Source organism: Nyctibius grandis, chromosome 1, assembly GCF_013368605.1.
Source record: "Nyctibius grandis isolate bNycGra1 chromosome 1, bNycGra1.pri, whole genome shotgun sequence".
Classification (NCBI taxonomy): Eukaryota; Metazoa; Chordata; class Aves; order Nyctibiiformes; family Nyctibiidae; genus Nyctibius; species Nyctibius grandis.
The window spans coordinates 95,601,321-95,616,238 of record NC_090658.1 but is presented as its reverse complement, the minus strand read 5'-3'; the positions used below and the strand labels follow the sequence as shown (position 1 = coordinate 95,616,238).

General features: G+C 37.2%; 1 protein-coding gene across 1 annotated transcript in view; it reads right to left on the bottom strand.

Moving 5' to 3' along the window:
* The window catches only part of IMPG1 (interphotoreceptor matrix proteoglycan 1), a 65,841-nt gene that overhangs the window by 23,935 nt on the left and 26,988 nt on the right, over positions 1 to 14,918 (bottom strand). Inside the window, exons 7-12 of the mRNA XM_068413643.1 lie at positions 12,924 to 13,070; positions 9,307 to 9,365; positions 7,580 to 7,600; positions 5,923 to 6,176; positions 4,382 to 4,458; positions 3,341 to 3,878 (exon numbers count right to left, since the gene is read on the bottom strand). Coding sequence (XP_068269744.1) covers positions 3,341 to 3,878; positions 4,382 to 4,458; positions 5,923 to 6,176; positions 7,580 to 7,600; positions 9,307 to 9,365; positions 12,924 to 13,070 — 1,096 coding nt within the window. The remainder of the gene's footprint in view (positions 1 to 3,340; positions 3,879 to 4,381; positions 4,459 to 5,922; positions 6,177 to 7,579; positions 7,601 to 9,306; positions 9,366 to 12,923; positions 13,071 to 14,918) is intronic.

Here is a 14,918-nt window from a genome sequence, read left to right as displayed (position 1 = left end):
GTAAATAATAGATTTTGAACATTTCTATTAAGCATGCAGTATGCTTTGTGTACTATAAGATTTTAAGCAAATATAATAACTACAGCTTTGTGTCATTGCTAACACAGCATACCTTTAGTTTAGACAGGGAACAATAATTTTTCTCCTTTTACGCAGTTGCAGAGATGATGATGGAATTCTTACGTTCTAGTGCTTGTTTTAGACATAACTTGTGTTCAACAAGGAGGAACAAGGTAGTGGGCCTTATTTTAGGGAAGCTTTTTTTTACAGCTCTAGACAGTTCATTCTGTTTCACAGATTGACAGGTTCCAACCCAAAAGTGCAGCACTGTTTAAACGGTCAGTACCACATGCCCACAGGATCAAACCCGCACTTGCAGAAGATCCACACCTCTTTAACTGAACAATTCCATGTTGTTTGGGCACTGGCAATAATAGCTTTAGGAAGAAGAAAAACTTTTATGTATTTTTTTACTGAATTTCATATTATATGAGAAAAAATTTTTGAGGAAATCTGGGTTAGTCAGCAGTGAAATTTCCATTTGTATTATCCTTCCTAAAATTTCCCTTGGTCCTGATATTTGCTTGCTGACATTGAAATTCATTAAAATATGCAATGCATTGTCTCTGAGAATCATTTAGAAACACACAATCTAATCCCCATTTTGATTTGAGGTATCAGAGCCTGTGTGAGAGTCAAATGAACTGTGGTCTCACACTGTCACTGGGGAACAATCCAGCAAGCTTGGACCTTGGGGCCAGAGAGAGGTCCATCTCCTGTATGCCTCCTCCCATCCAGTGAAAAATAGTCAGGCAGTAACTATAATAAATTGCAATAAACAAATTCTTTACAATTTTTAATCTGAAGAAAAAGAATGAAACTAGTATCTTCAGCATAAGATGCTCTGCATTTTTGGTGAGTCAAATACCCTCTGCTGCTTCTCTTCAGTCATTCGAAGCTGTTAGGCTACAAGGTTTTTCAGCTTTTTAGCAAATTGCAAAAGAGATATGTGGTTTAATGTGTTTTTTATGACATCAAATCCCTAACCCAATGAGTGAATAGAATGAAAAATGCATGACTTTTTCCCCCCTGCAAATGTAACACTTTTCCACAGTTATAATGAATGTTATTTAAAGGTATGCTGTACTGTTATTTGAAGGTATGCTGTGCTTTTATCAGTAGCACTACAAGACTTCTCAGCATGCATTTGAAAATAGTTGTGTTTAACACTTTTCATCATAAACTTTATTTTCAGGAACATTTCACAATTGATTCTTATAAGAAGTGATTTTCTAATCTTTAAGTCACTCTGCTAATCATAAAGTATTTGCGTTTCTCTCACTTCAGAACTCTGTGTATAAAGGCAAGACTATAGAACAGAAGGCTCTTGTTCAGTACATAAATTACCAGGTGCAACAACATGACCATGAAATATGTTATGCCCTTCCCTGTCTGGAGCTGATTAGTGTATGATCTCAAGTGACAGCTTTTATATTCTTTATTCTTTAAAATACTCATCTTGTTATTTACTGGATCCAGAAGGAACAATACTATAGACAATATACTACCTGGGCATTCCCCCATCTCATATTTGTGTTGTGCGGATCCATCATGAATCACAGAATCACAGAAACAATCAGGTTGGAAGAGACCTCTGGGATCATCGAGTCCAACCATTGCCCTGACACCACCATGTCAACTAGACACATGAAGGATGTTATCACCACACAGTGGGGTGTTTCTGATCAGCTATGCAAACATTGCCTATTTGCCTTACAGCATGTGACCGGGCAGCAGGAATGAAGGTGCCTTCTTGCTACTTCTGGGCATGGTGGGTCAGGAGGAACATCTTGAAAGGGGGAGGAGGGTTCATTATGCCCACTCCAAGAGGCTTCTGAAGTGCAGGGTAGGACATGAAAGGCCAAGGACCAAGCAAGGAGGGAGCTGGTGGAACAGGGAGAGAGTAGAGCTTCCTACAGGAGCAGGGGACTTCCCTGCAGCAGGGAGCAAACTTACAAGCTTTGAGGATGACATTCCTGGGGATCCAGAAACACTGAGTGTGGTTGTGCAAAATGATGTGGGAATTTTGCCACTGAATTTTTTTGTTTGTTTGTTCTTCTCTAAATATTTTAGTATTGCTTAGAGACTACGTGGGGACTTCAGAGAATCCTGTTGATTCCTGTGAAGTTCTTACCTGCCCTCTGCTTCTTTGTTGAGAGGATCAGTCAAAAATCCAAGAGAAAGCACATCTGAATATTCATCAAAGAACTGATTCCTTCCATGTGTTTGTAGTGACCTCTTGCATGTTACACAGCTAGCACAGGTTTCTTAGAAGTGTAAGTAAAATTAAAGTTTACTGACCTAACACTGAGTTGGCAAGGCCAAGCTGGGGAGCACAAAAGGGAGCAGACAAGAGCTGGGACTGTGGCCCTTGCTGCTTTGCCAGTGGAGGCTGCTGCCCCACACAAGCCAGTTACCTGCACACCATAACTCTCCACAGTGTCTAGCATGGCTTTCCAAGCCACTGGCGGTGGTGATGGAGGCAGCAGCCTTACTGACATTTTGCTGTTCTAGGGGAAAGCCTAATTTACCTGTGCCCTAAAGCTGACCCTACTATCTTTGTTCAACTTTTTTCATCTGCAGGGTAAACTGTTAACTGTGGGAAACATGTCTGTCATGTATTTGTCATTTTAAAGTCTAAATTATACAGACTTTTCTCTACCCAGGCATATATATGTATATACTTTTTGATTTATTATGTGTTTTTTCCTCATATATGTGGATGCCTCTAAAAAACCCTACTGTATGGATAAAACTGAATAAACTAACACGGAGAACGAAATTGTTAAAAGTTTTTCACATTCATCAGACCTGTAGATATGTAAACTTTTCTGAGCCATGATACTCTTTGCTTGGAAGAAATTATTTCATGACACTCTTGCTGTTATCATCCACATCTGTCTGTAGAACCCAAAGTAATTTACCTTCTGTGTTTTAAATACTGGATTTTTTTTGTGTTAGTCTGGTACTTTTTTTTTTTCCCTGACATGTCTTTTCGCTCTGCCTTTTTGAATTTTTACCATAAAACCCTGTACAAAATAAGCCTTATCTGTAGGCATTTGTTGTTATGTTGGTTTTTTTTTTTTGCTTTGACAATCTTGAAGTCAGGTACATTAGGATTTTCCTGAAGGGGGCATCAGAAATGTAAATTTTTCACCTTTGATAGTCCAGAAAATTTTCTTTCACAACTGAAAGGAATGCTTCTGTACTTACATGTGACTGTATGTGTAATAACAACTGTCTCCTACTCTCTTTTATGGAAAAATCTTTTGTGTCTTACCTTGTCCAGACAGACTATTTTGGTCAGCTTCCGTGAAAGGTGGTTCTGTTATTTTAGTCAGTTCTTTCTTCTCCTCAGCTTCACTATTCTCATCTCCATCTTGTAGGAGATTAGGTGAGGTAAAGCTGCCTGTGGTATAAACTGCCAAGGTGGTAGCTTGCTCCGTTGGAGACTCATAGCCATTGGTGATTAAGTCATTGCTAACAGAATCATCTGCTGGGGGAGGCAAATAGGAATCCTCTGGTTTTGGAGGACTGCTAGTGCTACCCAGAGCATTGAAAGGCACTGTGAAACTTTGGTGGTCAGTAGTGGTATCTTCTGTATCTGGAGGAGATTTGTCCTCAAATGGTTCTCTGGAGGATTCGGTAGGGAAAACAGGTTCAGATGAAACAAAATTACTAAAGTCTTCAGGGACACTGGTCTCTCCACTTAGCACAGGGATTCCAGTTGTAAATTCATTGACCGAAATGTATCCTGTTTGGTCCACTGTTGCTGGGCTGGGGTAACCTAGTGGGACTTCCACACTCATGGAGTCCTCCTGAAAAAGTTTTTTAAAAGTAACTTTAATTATTATGTTTAACTTTCATTGCTAAAAAGGCCAATAATCTTTAGCCACAGGAACCTGCAAACAGCTAGCTCAGCATAAAGTCATATGATGTATAAAATGTTCAGCATGTGCATGTGATCCTAATTACATTGTCTGTAATTTTAAAAATGGTCAAAGAAAGATGACTTCCACTATCCCTGTGAATTGCTCTCCTTCTGTCATTGAGATGTAGTACTGAACTGGTGAGACATCATTGCTTACTTTGTAATTAAAACTGGAAAAGTTAATCAAGCAGTAATATTCATCTGTAAATGCTCTAAATAGTATCTTTGTTGCAGTAAAACACCACAACATTCATCCTTACAGCATTTGTAAAAGGCAGATACGTATTTTAGCATAAGAACCTCTCTCTGTATATTTATGTACATCTTTACACTGTTTAATTTCATTTCTCACAGAGAAGTAAATAAATATAACAATCACTATTAACTTACCAAATCAGGGCCTGCCAGAGGAATAGTGACCATGGCCTGGATATCATTATCAAAATCACTAGGTGGTATAATAGTTTCTGAAAAAAAAAATATATTAGAGAGAGCACAATATTTCAGCAGTGGCACACTGAACACTGATCAAAACACATAAACTCAGTAAAAAACAGCATTAAAACTATTCTCCATCAAAAAAATACTTTTAAAAATCCATGTTAAGAAGAAAGAGGCATAAATTTCCATTTAAATTGGCAATTATGAGGAAAACAGGAATTTTATATGCAGTATTCTTTATACTCTCTATTTGGTATAAACAGGATAGGTCTGCAGAGAGCTGAACCATGGATGAATGCTTGCAATCAGCTGGAGTATGAACCACTCAGTTAAATCCACGTGGGCTATGATGAGTCATTACATTGTGTTGTTCATTAAGCAGAAATTCTTTTCAGTTTTACCCAGAGTCCACAGCATTGTTGCTCTAAATGTTTTGGCTTTAGTGCCCAGTTGCTCCCTTCACCCCCTCAGAGGAGCAATTTAAACATACTTGCATGCAAGCTGTTTTTCTAAAACTAGTTATTAAAAATAACTACTGAGAAAAAGTTGATTAAAATAGTTATTATTAAGATGTTCCATATCCATGAAACTTTTTCTTGAGATTTTAATCTACATTAAAATATGACATTTTATTCTTACAGAAGGTATTAGTTCATCTAAGTATTTTTTTGGCAAGAAAATGCAGTTGTTTGTAAATGAAGCACTAAGCGCCAATTTGGTGTGTGTTTTAAGATTGTTTTGGTAAATATATGTATGAAAAAATATTTTAGATTATTTTCCCCATTTTTAACCTACCTCCCCAAAACTAAGGCTATGCTGTCTTTGAAAAAATCATTGATGGACTAGAAGGGGATATTTATTAGCTGAATTACTGAACAGGACGCAGCCCTTCAACCTTCTGCTGGACGTCTTCACACCCAGCTTGTCATCTACCCTCCCTCTGTGTTTCAGAGAGCAAAATACACCTTTACAGTGTGATTCACACCACTGATTTTTAGCTTGGGATCAAATTCTCTTTCAGGTGTCTGTCTCTCTGACTTCACTGAGAAGTTAGATGGCTGGCAATTGAGACAGCTTTCAGAAAGTTAAATTTATGCTAGAGGAAGCCGTCGCTTTTTGTCTTATCAAAGAAAGGAAACTGTCCATACTGGAAAATTAAAATGATATAGTGAATATTCATAGTCTTCCTTTTTTTTTTTTCTCCTCTTATTTGTCTTAGTGTGCAAAATATCCGGCTTTTCTAAACAACCAACCAAGAAATGGATCCTCCAATGTGATTGGAAGTGAGGCTGTATAAGTATAAAGGCACATTTTACTATAAAATTTAACTTAGATCTGTGCATCCTTTGGATGCTATGCAACACTTAGGAGAATGGGATACATCAAACAAAAACAACCTGTTAAGAGAAGCGAAGGAGACCTTACTGAAATTGCATCAGTTTGAAACGGCAAGGTTCAGACTTGTGGCTGGCACTGGCCTGCCTACTGACCATCAGTAAACTGAAGTGTTCCAAGGTCCATTGGCAGGGACTGGTCTTCGTGGAGTGCGATGGCAACCAGTTGCTGAAGGTCTGTTACTGTGAGTTTAGTTGCTGATATCTCCCCCTCTTCCTTTGAAGAAAGTGGATTTTTTTCATTTTCAACCTTATTAGATCCAATAGTTGAGATGCCATCTGCTGTGTTTTTGATTCCTAAGCCATGTCTCTCAAAGTTTACCACATACCGTGCTATAGTTCTGCTTGTTCTACAAGGAGAAGGTGCAAAAATGCTGAGTGCAGCAAAATCAGTTACTGGCTGAGAAGTGATTTTACAAAGAAACAAACAAAAACATATGCAACCATAACATATTATCTTCTGTAAAAATTATGCAGATATACTTCTTTCTAGTGAGAATGTCATCTTCAAATTACTTTTGCTATACCTAAACCTTTTTTCCTCTATGCATAATTTTGAGTAAAAATTCCAATATTGAAGAGAATTATAAAAATGTTCTAACATAATCCGGTTTAATCTGACTACTCAGAGACCTGTAGAACTGATAATATAGTTTGAAGTCGTTGATTATTTGTTCAAACAGTCATAAATGCATGCTGGTGTTACTAGAAGCCATAATCACTTATTAATTATACAGGAACCTACGAAAAGGGATTAGACAGTTCATAAAACTACAGACAGCAAAAATCCTATCATCACATCTGGGGCAATTTTTTACTAATTTTTGAGGAACAGCAAGAAAGTTAGCTAATGTGGCAAGCAAATCACTTTTCACAATGGGAGTTAGCTTTTCCAAGTCCAAATGAACGTGTATAGCTTCTCCCTAGACGTACTTGTTTAACAGAAGTCTCAAATTTTCACAATTGTTAATACATCACTTTTCAAAAATGCTAAATTCACCTAATTAAAAAGAAAAATAATAGGTACATTGTAAAACAATTGTACTCCACTGTGTTTCTTTTTATAATATCAAATAACTGGAAAAAGAGGAATTTCACTTTATCTAGTTTGTGTTATCTATTTGCATTTATATGACATTGCAAGAATTCAGGAAAAGCACTAGACAATTCTGCCTTTTAAACTACAAGTAAAAGAGAAATTCTGGGAACTGCTAGACAAATTATTCCCCAGCAGCACTTTTAAGCAACAACAAAAGACTCTGTCACTGTTTGTATTACCATTCAAGAGCTCCCTGCATTTTATAAGCTAGTAACTGGTCTTTGCCATTCTAACTATCTGGCCTGATAATGGAGCTAACAAATCAAATGCTACATACTTATTGAAGATAATGTGGGTATGGGAATACAGATAGGAAACAGCAGAACAAAAATGAAAATCTAAATATGAAGTTTCCCTATTTTTTTCACTTTCAGTTTATGACTGATAGAGATCTTCACTCATCTGAATATGAATTCTCTTAGGTCAAATAATTTTCTTTCCTTCAGAGATAACCTGACAAAATTTGATTACATGAACCTTTCAGATTAAGGTAAAAGCTGTGCCTGCTGCTTTATATCACAGATTTTGTACTTAGGCAGAACACAAATCAATTCACTTCGTCACATCAAGATAAAGAACATTTATTGATGTATCTATACACATCTAATAGTCTATAAAATGATTAATCTTAATTATGAATTACAGACAAATTACCCATCTTTCTCCTTCTTCTGTCTTCATTTCACCACAGAAGAAAGGGTGTGATAAAGAATTGCAAAAGAAAAACAAAGATTCATGTATACTGGTAAATCAGTTGTACAATAAAAAAATCTTTTGACAATTTATCTTATCTTCTATGTGTCATCTATAATTTTTATCTCAGTGTGAAAATGACAGCCTACTCTCCATCATTTCACTTTTTCCCTTCCAAACAACAGGAATCTCCATGTTTTAAGTGGGGAAACAGGAATTTTACTTTCCCTTGATGTTTCGAAATATCTGCTTTCCTATTTCCCACTACGAATGGTGCAATTTGACCACCATCATTGCTAATCTATAACTTTATGGTGGCAATGAACACCTGTGACAGTAGCAGCAACTATTACTGTTACCGCATGTGATGCCTACTTGGATCCTAGTCACAGGGGTAACCTGACCTATTAATTACCTCTGGAAGACATGCCTATGTAGACCTTCCATAGTATAGTGCCCTGTTATTTTCCCTGATGAATTCTCTAACATATCTTTAATGTCCTTCCATAGTGCCTTGTGGGAAATGCTGCTAATACATGTAGCAATATGGCTAAGGGAGAATGAACAGCAACACCTGTCTTTGCTGATCTATAACTCTCAGGAGTTAAACAAATTACTAGATAATGGGAAGTAATCCTGGCCTTACGCATTAATGAATGTACTTTCATATCAGCTCCTAAGACCAAGACACTAAACAGAAATGGATCCCAGGTCTCCTGGAGTCACAACTGAAAGAGGTTAGTTATTGCAAGTTGTAACTGTGAGATGATACTACAGATTAGTTACAAAAATATAAGCAACTAATTTTCACTCTATTTTGCTCTTTTCTCGCCTTTTCCCCAGCAATTTGGCATAGAGAAAAGCTAGGAAGAAGTATGCTCTTGTCTAAAATTGCATTGCTATATGAATGTTCTTCAACATGTATTAAATATTACTAGAGGGACTGAATGTTCCTGATGCTGTGCCATAAGCCCACATGAATTTGTCTTTTTTCCTGCTCTTTATTCCCTTTCAATTTTATGTTATTTCTTACTATTAGTAATTTGGTTTTCCCTTGACTCTTTACGTAACGTGCTCTTATCTATAGAAGCATAACCATATCAAATACTCAGTTTTCTATCCCCCCTTCCTGGTAGATTATCTATCGAAAAAATACACAGTAGCTTGTATTAGCAGTAAACATACAAGGAAGATAAAACTAAAATATATGGCAAGACAGAACACAAATTTATCAAACAATGAAACGTTTTTGATTGTTTGAAACACCTGGGAAACACTTCTGCAGCCTTCTTTTGCCAAGGCACTTTCACTATGATCTATGAAGGGCACAGGGTCCACACACACAAAGGTAGCCACCTAAATAATCATACTCCTAACTCTCTTTACCTTGTCATTTAAGAAAGTCCTTAACACAATGTTGCTAGCAAACAATTTCAAAGGATTTATTGATTACTTCACCCGTCGGGGAATCAAAGCTACTTCTACTTAGTAATTCAAAACTTCATAGTCTCACTTGAGATATGTTTGCACTTCTTTCCATCTTGTCTCTGTGTTGTTCCCAGAAAACTATTTTCTATTTATAGCAATACACACCCCATTATTATATAGGTCTCTTCATGTTGGAGGGAAAGAAGCAACAGGAGAATCCTAGTAGCCAAAAGAAAAATGAGTCCTGTTTTCTTACTTACTTAAATCCTAATACATGGATGTCTTTGAATCCTGGAAGTTTCTCAAATATTTTTTTCATCTGTAGAAAAACATAAAATCATTAATTCAGTGTAAGTTCTACCACTAAAAAACCAGCACAGGTTGACTACATAGGCAATATTTTCCATATTTCAGAAAGAGCTTTAGGAAACCTTCTCAACTGCCTTCTTTGTGGTATCATCATTGCTCAACCTAAACACAGTATTTGGTTTGTATATGCTGCCTGTATTACCTATAAATAGGCAAAATGAAGTACAAAATACAGCTTTTTTTTAGTAATATAATTATGTAAATCAGTGATAGTCTAGTTCAAAGTAGAGCGAGTCAAACAACATGAATCAAATGTTTTTCTCGTTTTCAACAGTTTTGGTTCATGAATGATTCTGTAATTCAAGTTACCTTAACTGTAAGTTGTTAATTATTTAGAAATATTATGCTTCCTGTTTCCTGCTTTTGCCAAATGCAGATGGTTTAAATTGTTTGACAAATAATTTCCTAATTAAATAGTATTAACCATCTTGTGTAAATAGAATAACTTCATATATTTTTAATTCTAATGCAAACAGCTGTACAATTACATGTTTTTGAATAGAAGAGACAATATAAAGAATAAACAGTGAGCAGAAAAGGTGAATTCTGTATACATTTTTCAGACTTTAGAATAATAAGTTTTTTTATCAGCACTTCAAGTATTAACACTTTGAGATCCAGTGATTCATCTTTTGGTGTTTTCCAATTGTAGCAACATTTATACAGCTAAGTCAAATGAAATATTTTATGTACATCTACTATGTAAGAGGAAAGGGATTTTTTTTAAACACCAAGTTCCACAGTTCCTTTCTGATTCACTTCCTGGTGCTGCCACACACCAGGCCACACATGGTCTAAGCCTTTCATCTGAGAGCAAAGCCTGAGGAGTTGAGGGAATTCAACACTTGAAAAGAAATGAAAAAGCCTTTTGAGGAATCAAGTCCTTTGAATTCAGCATATAATTTAAAAAATATGTGTATTGATGTGGAGATCTTTCCTCTTCCATAGCTATATGATTGTGTAAAATCCCAGTGTACATTTAAAACTCATCCATTCATGTGTGAGAGTTTGTCTGAACTGGTAGGGAATGGGTGGTCAGACCCACAGCTTTCTCTGCGTCTCTAACATAGGTTAAGTGAAGAAAAAGTAGCAGAAGTTCAGTATGTTCATCACATACAAGAAAAAGTTCAGAAGTTCATCACAATACCAGGTATCAGACACACTGCATCAGCCTAGATGTCTTTTTTCATGGCAGCAAGCAGAAAAGAAGCTGAAGGCTAGCACAGAAAATGGCCTACCATCTACACTCCCCTTGCCCATCTTCCACAAGAGGACAGTAGGAAAGGAACTGAAGTAAATACATCATTTTTGAGCTTTGTCTGACTTAGTAAAAATGGTACAGAAATAATAATTAGATTGTGGGAAGTTTTTAAATGGTATTCATGTCACTAATGCTCACTGAAAGTAACAGAGATTAAGGGCCTAAGTCACTAGGATGCAATTAATTTTCCTAAACTTAGGCAAGCACTACCATATTAGATGCCTTAAGGTTGTCTTCTGTTCCCTTGCTGGGTCAAAAGAGTGCAGCACTCTCATATTTGAGAGGCCCTTGCAGATGCATTGGATAACCTGAGGCACCTAAAATGGCACCAGATGTCTATGTTTAGGTAACTGAATCCCCTTTTAGCCATGTTCTGCCAGCTGACTGTTGGTGTGGGCTCTGTTCAGTCTCTTCTTGGTTCTCTTTACATAGCATCTCTCCTATGAAGACAGGCTGAGAGAGTTGGGGTTTTTCGGCCTGGAGAAGAGAAAGCTCCAAGGAAACCTTATAACAGCCTGAATTACCTGAAGCGGGCCTACGGGAAAGCTGGAGAGGGACTTTCTACAAGGGCATGTAGTGATAGGATGAGGGGCAATGGTTTTAAACTGAAAGAGGTCAGATTTCTATTAGATATTAGGAAGAAATTCTTGACTGTGAGGGTGGTGAGACATTGGAACAGGTTGCCCAGAGAAGTTGTGGATGCCTCCTCCCTGGAAGTGTTCAAGGCCAGGTTGGATGAGGCTCTGAGCAACCTGGTCTAGTGGAAAGGTGTCCCTGCCCATGTCAGGGGGGTTGAAACTAGATGATCTTTAAGGTCCTTTCCAACCCAAACCATTCTATGGTTCTATGATAATGAAGCAGATGCTTTCTTTTAACTGTATGCACATACGTAGCTTTCTGTTTCCTGCTTTTGCCAAATGAATCACTATTCACTGAGTAGCATGAGCATCTGAACCTGCATTCTGTTTTTCATGTGATTGTAAATGTCTGTTGTGTTATACAGGTGTACTTCTGAACATTTGCACTGTAATGTCTGCTGCAACTCTTCCCTCTTGCCATATCCTGGAATGAATTGGAAACTGAGCATGGAACTCCATAGCCCCAGCCTTCTCAAGGGGCTTCTCTGGAATTTTTACAGGAGCTCATGTAGCTGGACGAGGTTTTAATTCTGAATCAACCTCCTCGCCCTCACCCTTTGAGTACACTTGTAAAACTGTCATGTATCAAGATTGCACTCTGCCTCCTCCATGACCTATCTTTGGAGGAAAACACGTTTGGTGTATTTCATGGTACTGGAACACAAATCATTTTCTATTCAACACTGCATGTGAAAAACAGCTTTGGACTCTTTAAAGTGGACAGGTAAAATTTCATGACAATGGAAAATAATTTAACAATCAAGAAACTGTGTTTCTCACCCTCTTATTAATGAAATTAATGAAATAACTTAAAAATCACATTGCTGATTTACAACTTTATATGTGTAGTAAACAAAGTCTGCATGCAGTTCTGTTTGAGGATAACACTAGAAATCTCCAGAGAAGCCACTTTTTATCAGCTCTGCCTGCACATCCTGCACCATTTTTCTATGCAAATCTGAAACCGAACTAGGGTAGTGAAATAGCTTGCACTAAGTAATGCTCGTGAAACTGATGAGAAGCTTTAGTTAATTTTACTAAGAAAAGCTTTTGGGAACCTCAAGTCATTAACTGCTATCTATTAAATTGATAGCTGAACATTCAGTGAGTATTATTAATTACATGAAAACACCACAGATGTTCCAGATCTTACAGAAACTGTGGTAATGCACAACAAAATGATTGGAAGTCCTTTGAAGAATAGTTCAGACAACAGTAGCTAATTACTTTTAACATTTATATTACATTTCTCATTAGGTTTATTGTAGAAATTAAATTATGACAAATGTCCATGAATTCCTGATTAAGCCCAAATGATGTTCCTAAAGTTACTCTGTTCATCAGTTATCTGAGGCTCTACTGCTGACAAAGACATTGGCTTGTTAGCTTGGTGGCTGAGCAGATGGCCTAAACAAGGGGAAAAGGTGACTATACGAGAAGCAAAACTGAAGGTCGTGAGACAACAGGAATTATCTATTTCAAATGAGAGCAGTAGATTCTAGTTTTGTTTCATGGTGAAGCTGGTTTAATATTATGAATCTCAGCTTCATATTATGAATCTCAGCCAAGGTAGAAAGCCAACATTTTGTCATTCACTTGGCCTCCTTACCTGTAGCTGAAGTTTGGCAGCTAGTCGTCGGTGCCCTGGGGAGTTGGGATCATTAAGTTCAGCTGTGTACTCCTGATCAGTGAGAGCAACACTGAATTCTACCATTTGCTTCACAGGCAGTTCTGGGACTGTATTCGTTCCCAGCTCCTGGAAAAGAAGGGGAGAGGAAAAAAAGAGGAGAAATAAAACTAAGTTATTTGTTCCCCGCATTTCAGTATTTAATAGATAGAAGACTTCCTTTTTAAGTCCATCCCCAAAATAACTTTCTGAACCATATCTTACAAAAGGCGAGAGTTCCTAGCCACATCAGTTAGCTTAATTCTTCTGCCTTTGCCAACAAGTTTCTATTAGTGTGACTTGAGGGTTGCCTTTAATATGCATAAATGAAGGTGATGAAGAGAATCAAGCCATTTCTTGCAGAGAGAGTGTTGCCAAGTCTTCTTATTTCCATCATCTTTAAAGTCATACAGCTTTACTTGCCACTTTGGAGGAAAGTGTGTGACATCAAGGAGAGTGACAAGCAAGTGCTAAAAGCTGGTTGGTATCCTACCCTCAGAAAACCCATGGTCAACCAGAGCAGACTGCCAGGCTTGCTGTTACTGTTTCATGTTCAGACGTTTGCATTTGGTTTTTCCTGATAATAAAGTAGAATTAGCCCTACCTGTGTTACACCTTTCCTGTACAGTTGTCTTCACTGCTATTAAAAGTACTCTTATTTTGTTTGCTATTTCCTGACACTGTTTGCAGGTTTGGCCTACACTTACCAATTTTTTCCTTTAATAATGTTAAACTCCAAAACCCAATCAATTTTTAGCCTACTATGTGCTAGCCACAAGGAGGAAAGCCGCTATGGATGCATTCAGAAATATTTCCTAATTAATCTTAGATATAAAGTTACACATTTTCTAATTTCAAGATCAGAAGGTATCTCTTGTTCCTTATTCACAAACAGAGCAGAGCTTGAAATTTCAAGTCTTGGAATGCCAATACCTGAAGAGGTGATGCAGAGAGGCCACCCAGGAAACTTCTGCCTTCTGCCAATCTCTCAGTCCTTCTTCACAAATCTTGTTATTAATGTTAACATATATCATCCTATGCGTTCCACTGCCAATGTATTTTATTACACAAAAAAGCCTTTTGTTCTTTTCTGAACAAAACCTTTCAGGGTTCTGTAAAGTTTGCCTGTTAAAATATGAAAGTCTTGGAACAAAACCCAAGTTTTTCTTTACTGCATGTACTGCATATACATTGCATATTTATACTTATTAGCAATACTTACATATTCTGTGTTCTTTAAACACTTCTTTATAGTTTTATTTGCTCAAGGACAATTCTACTCTCTGCTAGGCTTTTTATATCTTGAATAAACAAATGCACACAGCAAGAGCAAGATAATGATCAAGACGAAACCGGCCCAAAAGAGCAGCAAGATCATCAGCTTGAATCCCACAGAGAGGTGGGGTTTCCACTTCTGCTGCCAGGTGGGTTGGCACGAGGCTGCTGGAGACATCTGTCCCATACATAACACCTGGGTTTTAATAGCTTCACAGAATAAGCAGAACAAGAAGTATGTGCAATTATGGTGTGTCAGGGGATAAGAGAGAAAATAAGATGTTATATAATAAAAAATAAGTGAAACAGGAAAGAACACTTTCTGCACCCATTGATTCTGTGTAACTCAGCTCTGCTAAGTCATTCCTTAGGATGCCTCAGTTTTACAGGAATGTATATTCTGTGTTGTATATGAAAATATGGCTCATCAGTTAGAGCATTCTGTAATGTTCTATCATATAAACAGAAGACTAAGGAATGTGTACTTTCTATATAGCTGTCCTATGACTTTTGAGGAGCCAGTCTTTAGGGAGCTGATCACAAAGGACTGGGCAGAGAAATGAGGAGGCCTATAACAGGGAGGAACAAGTTAATGCCAAACTCCCAGTACATCTCAAACATCACAAATAAGCAATTTTAAAACCATTTTTTCCTCATATTCTA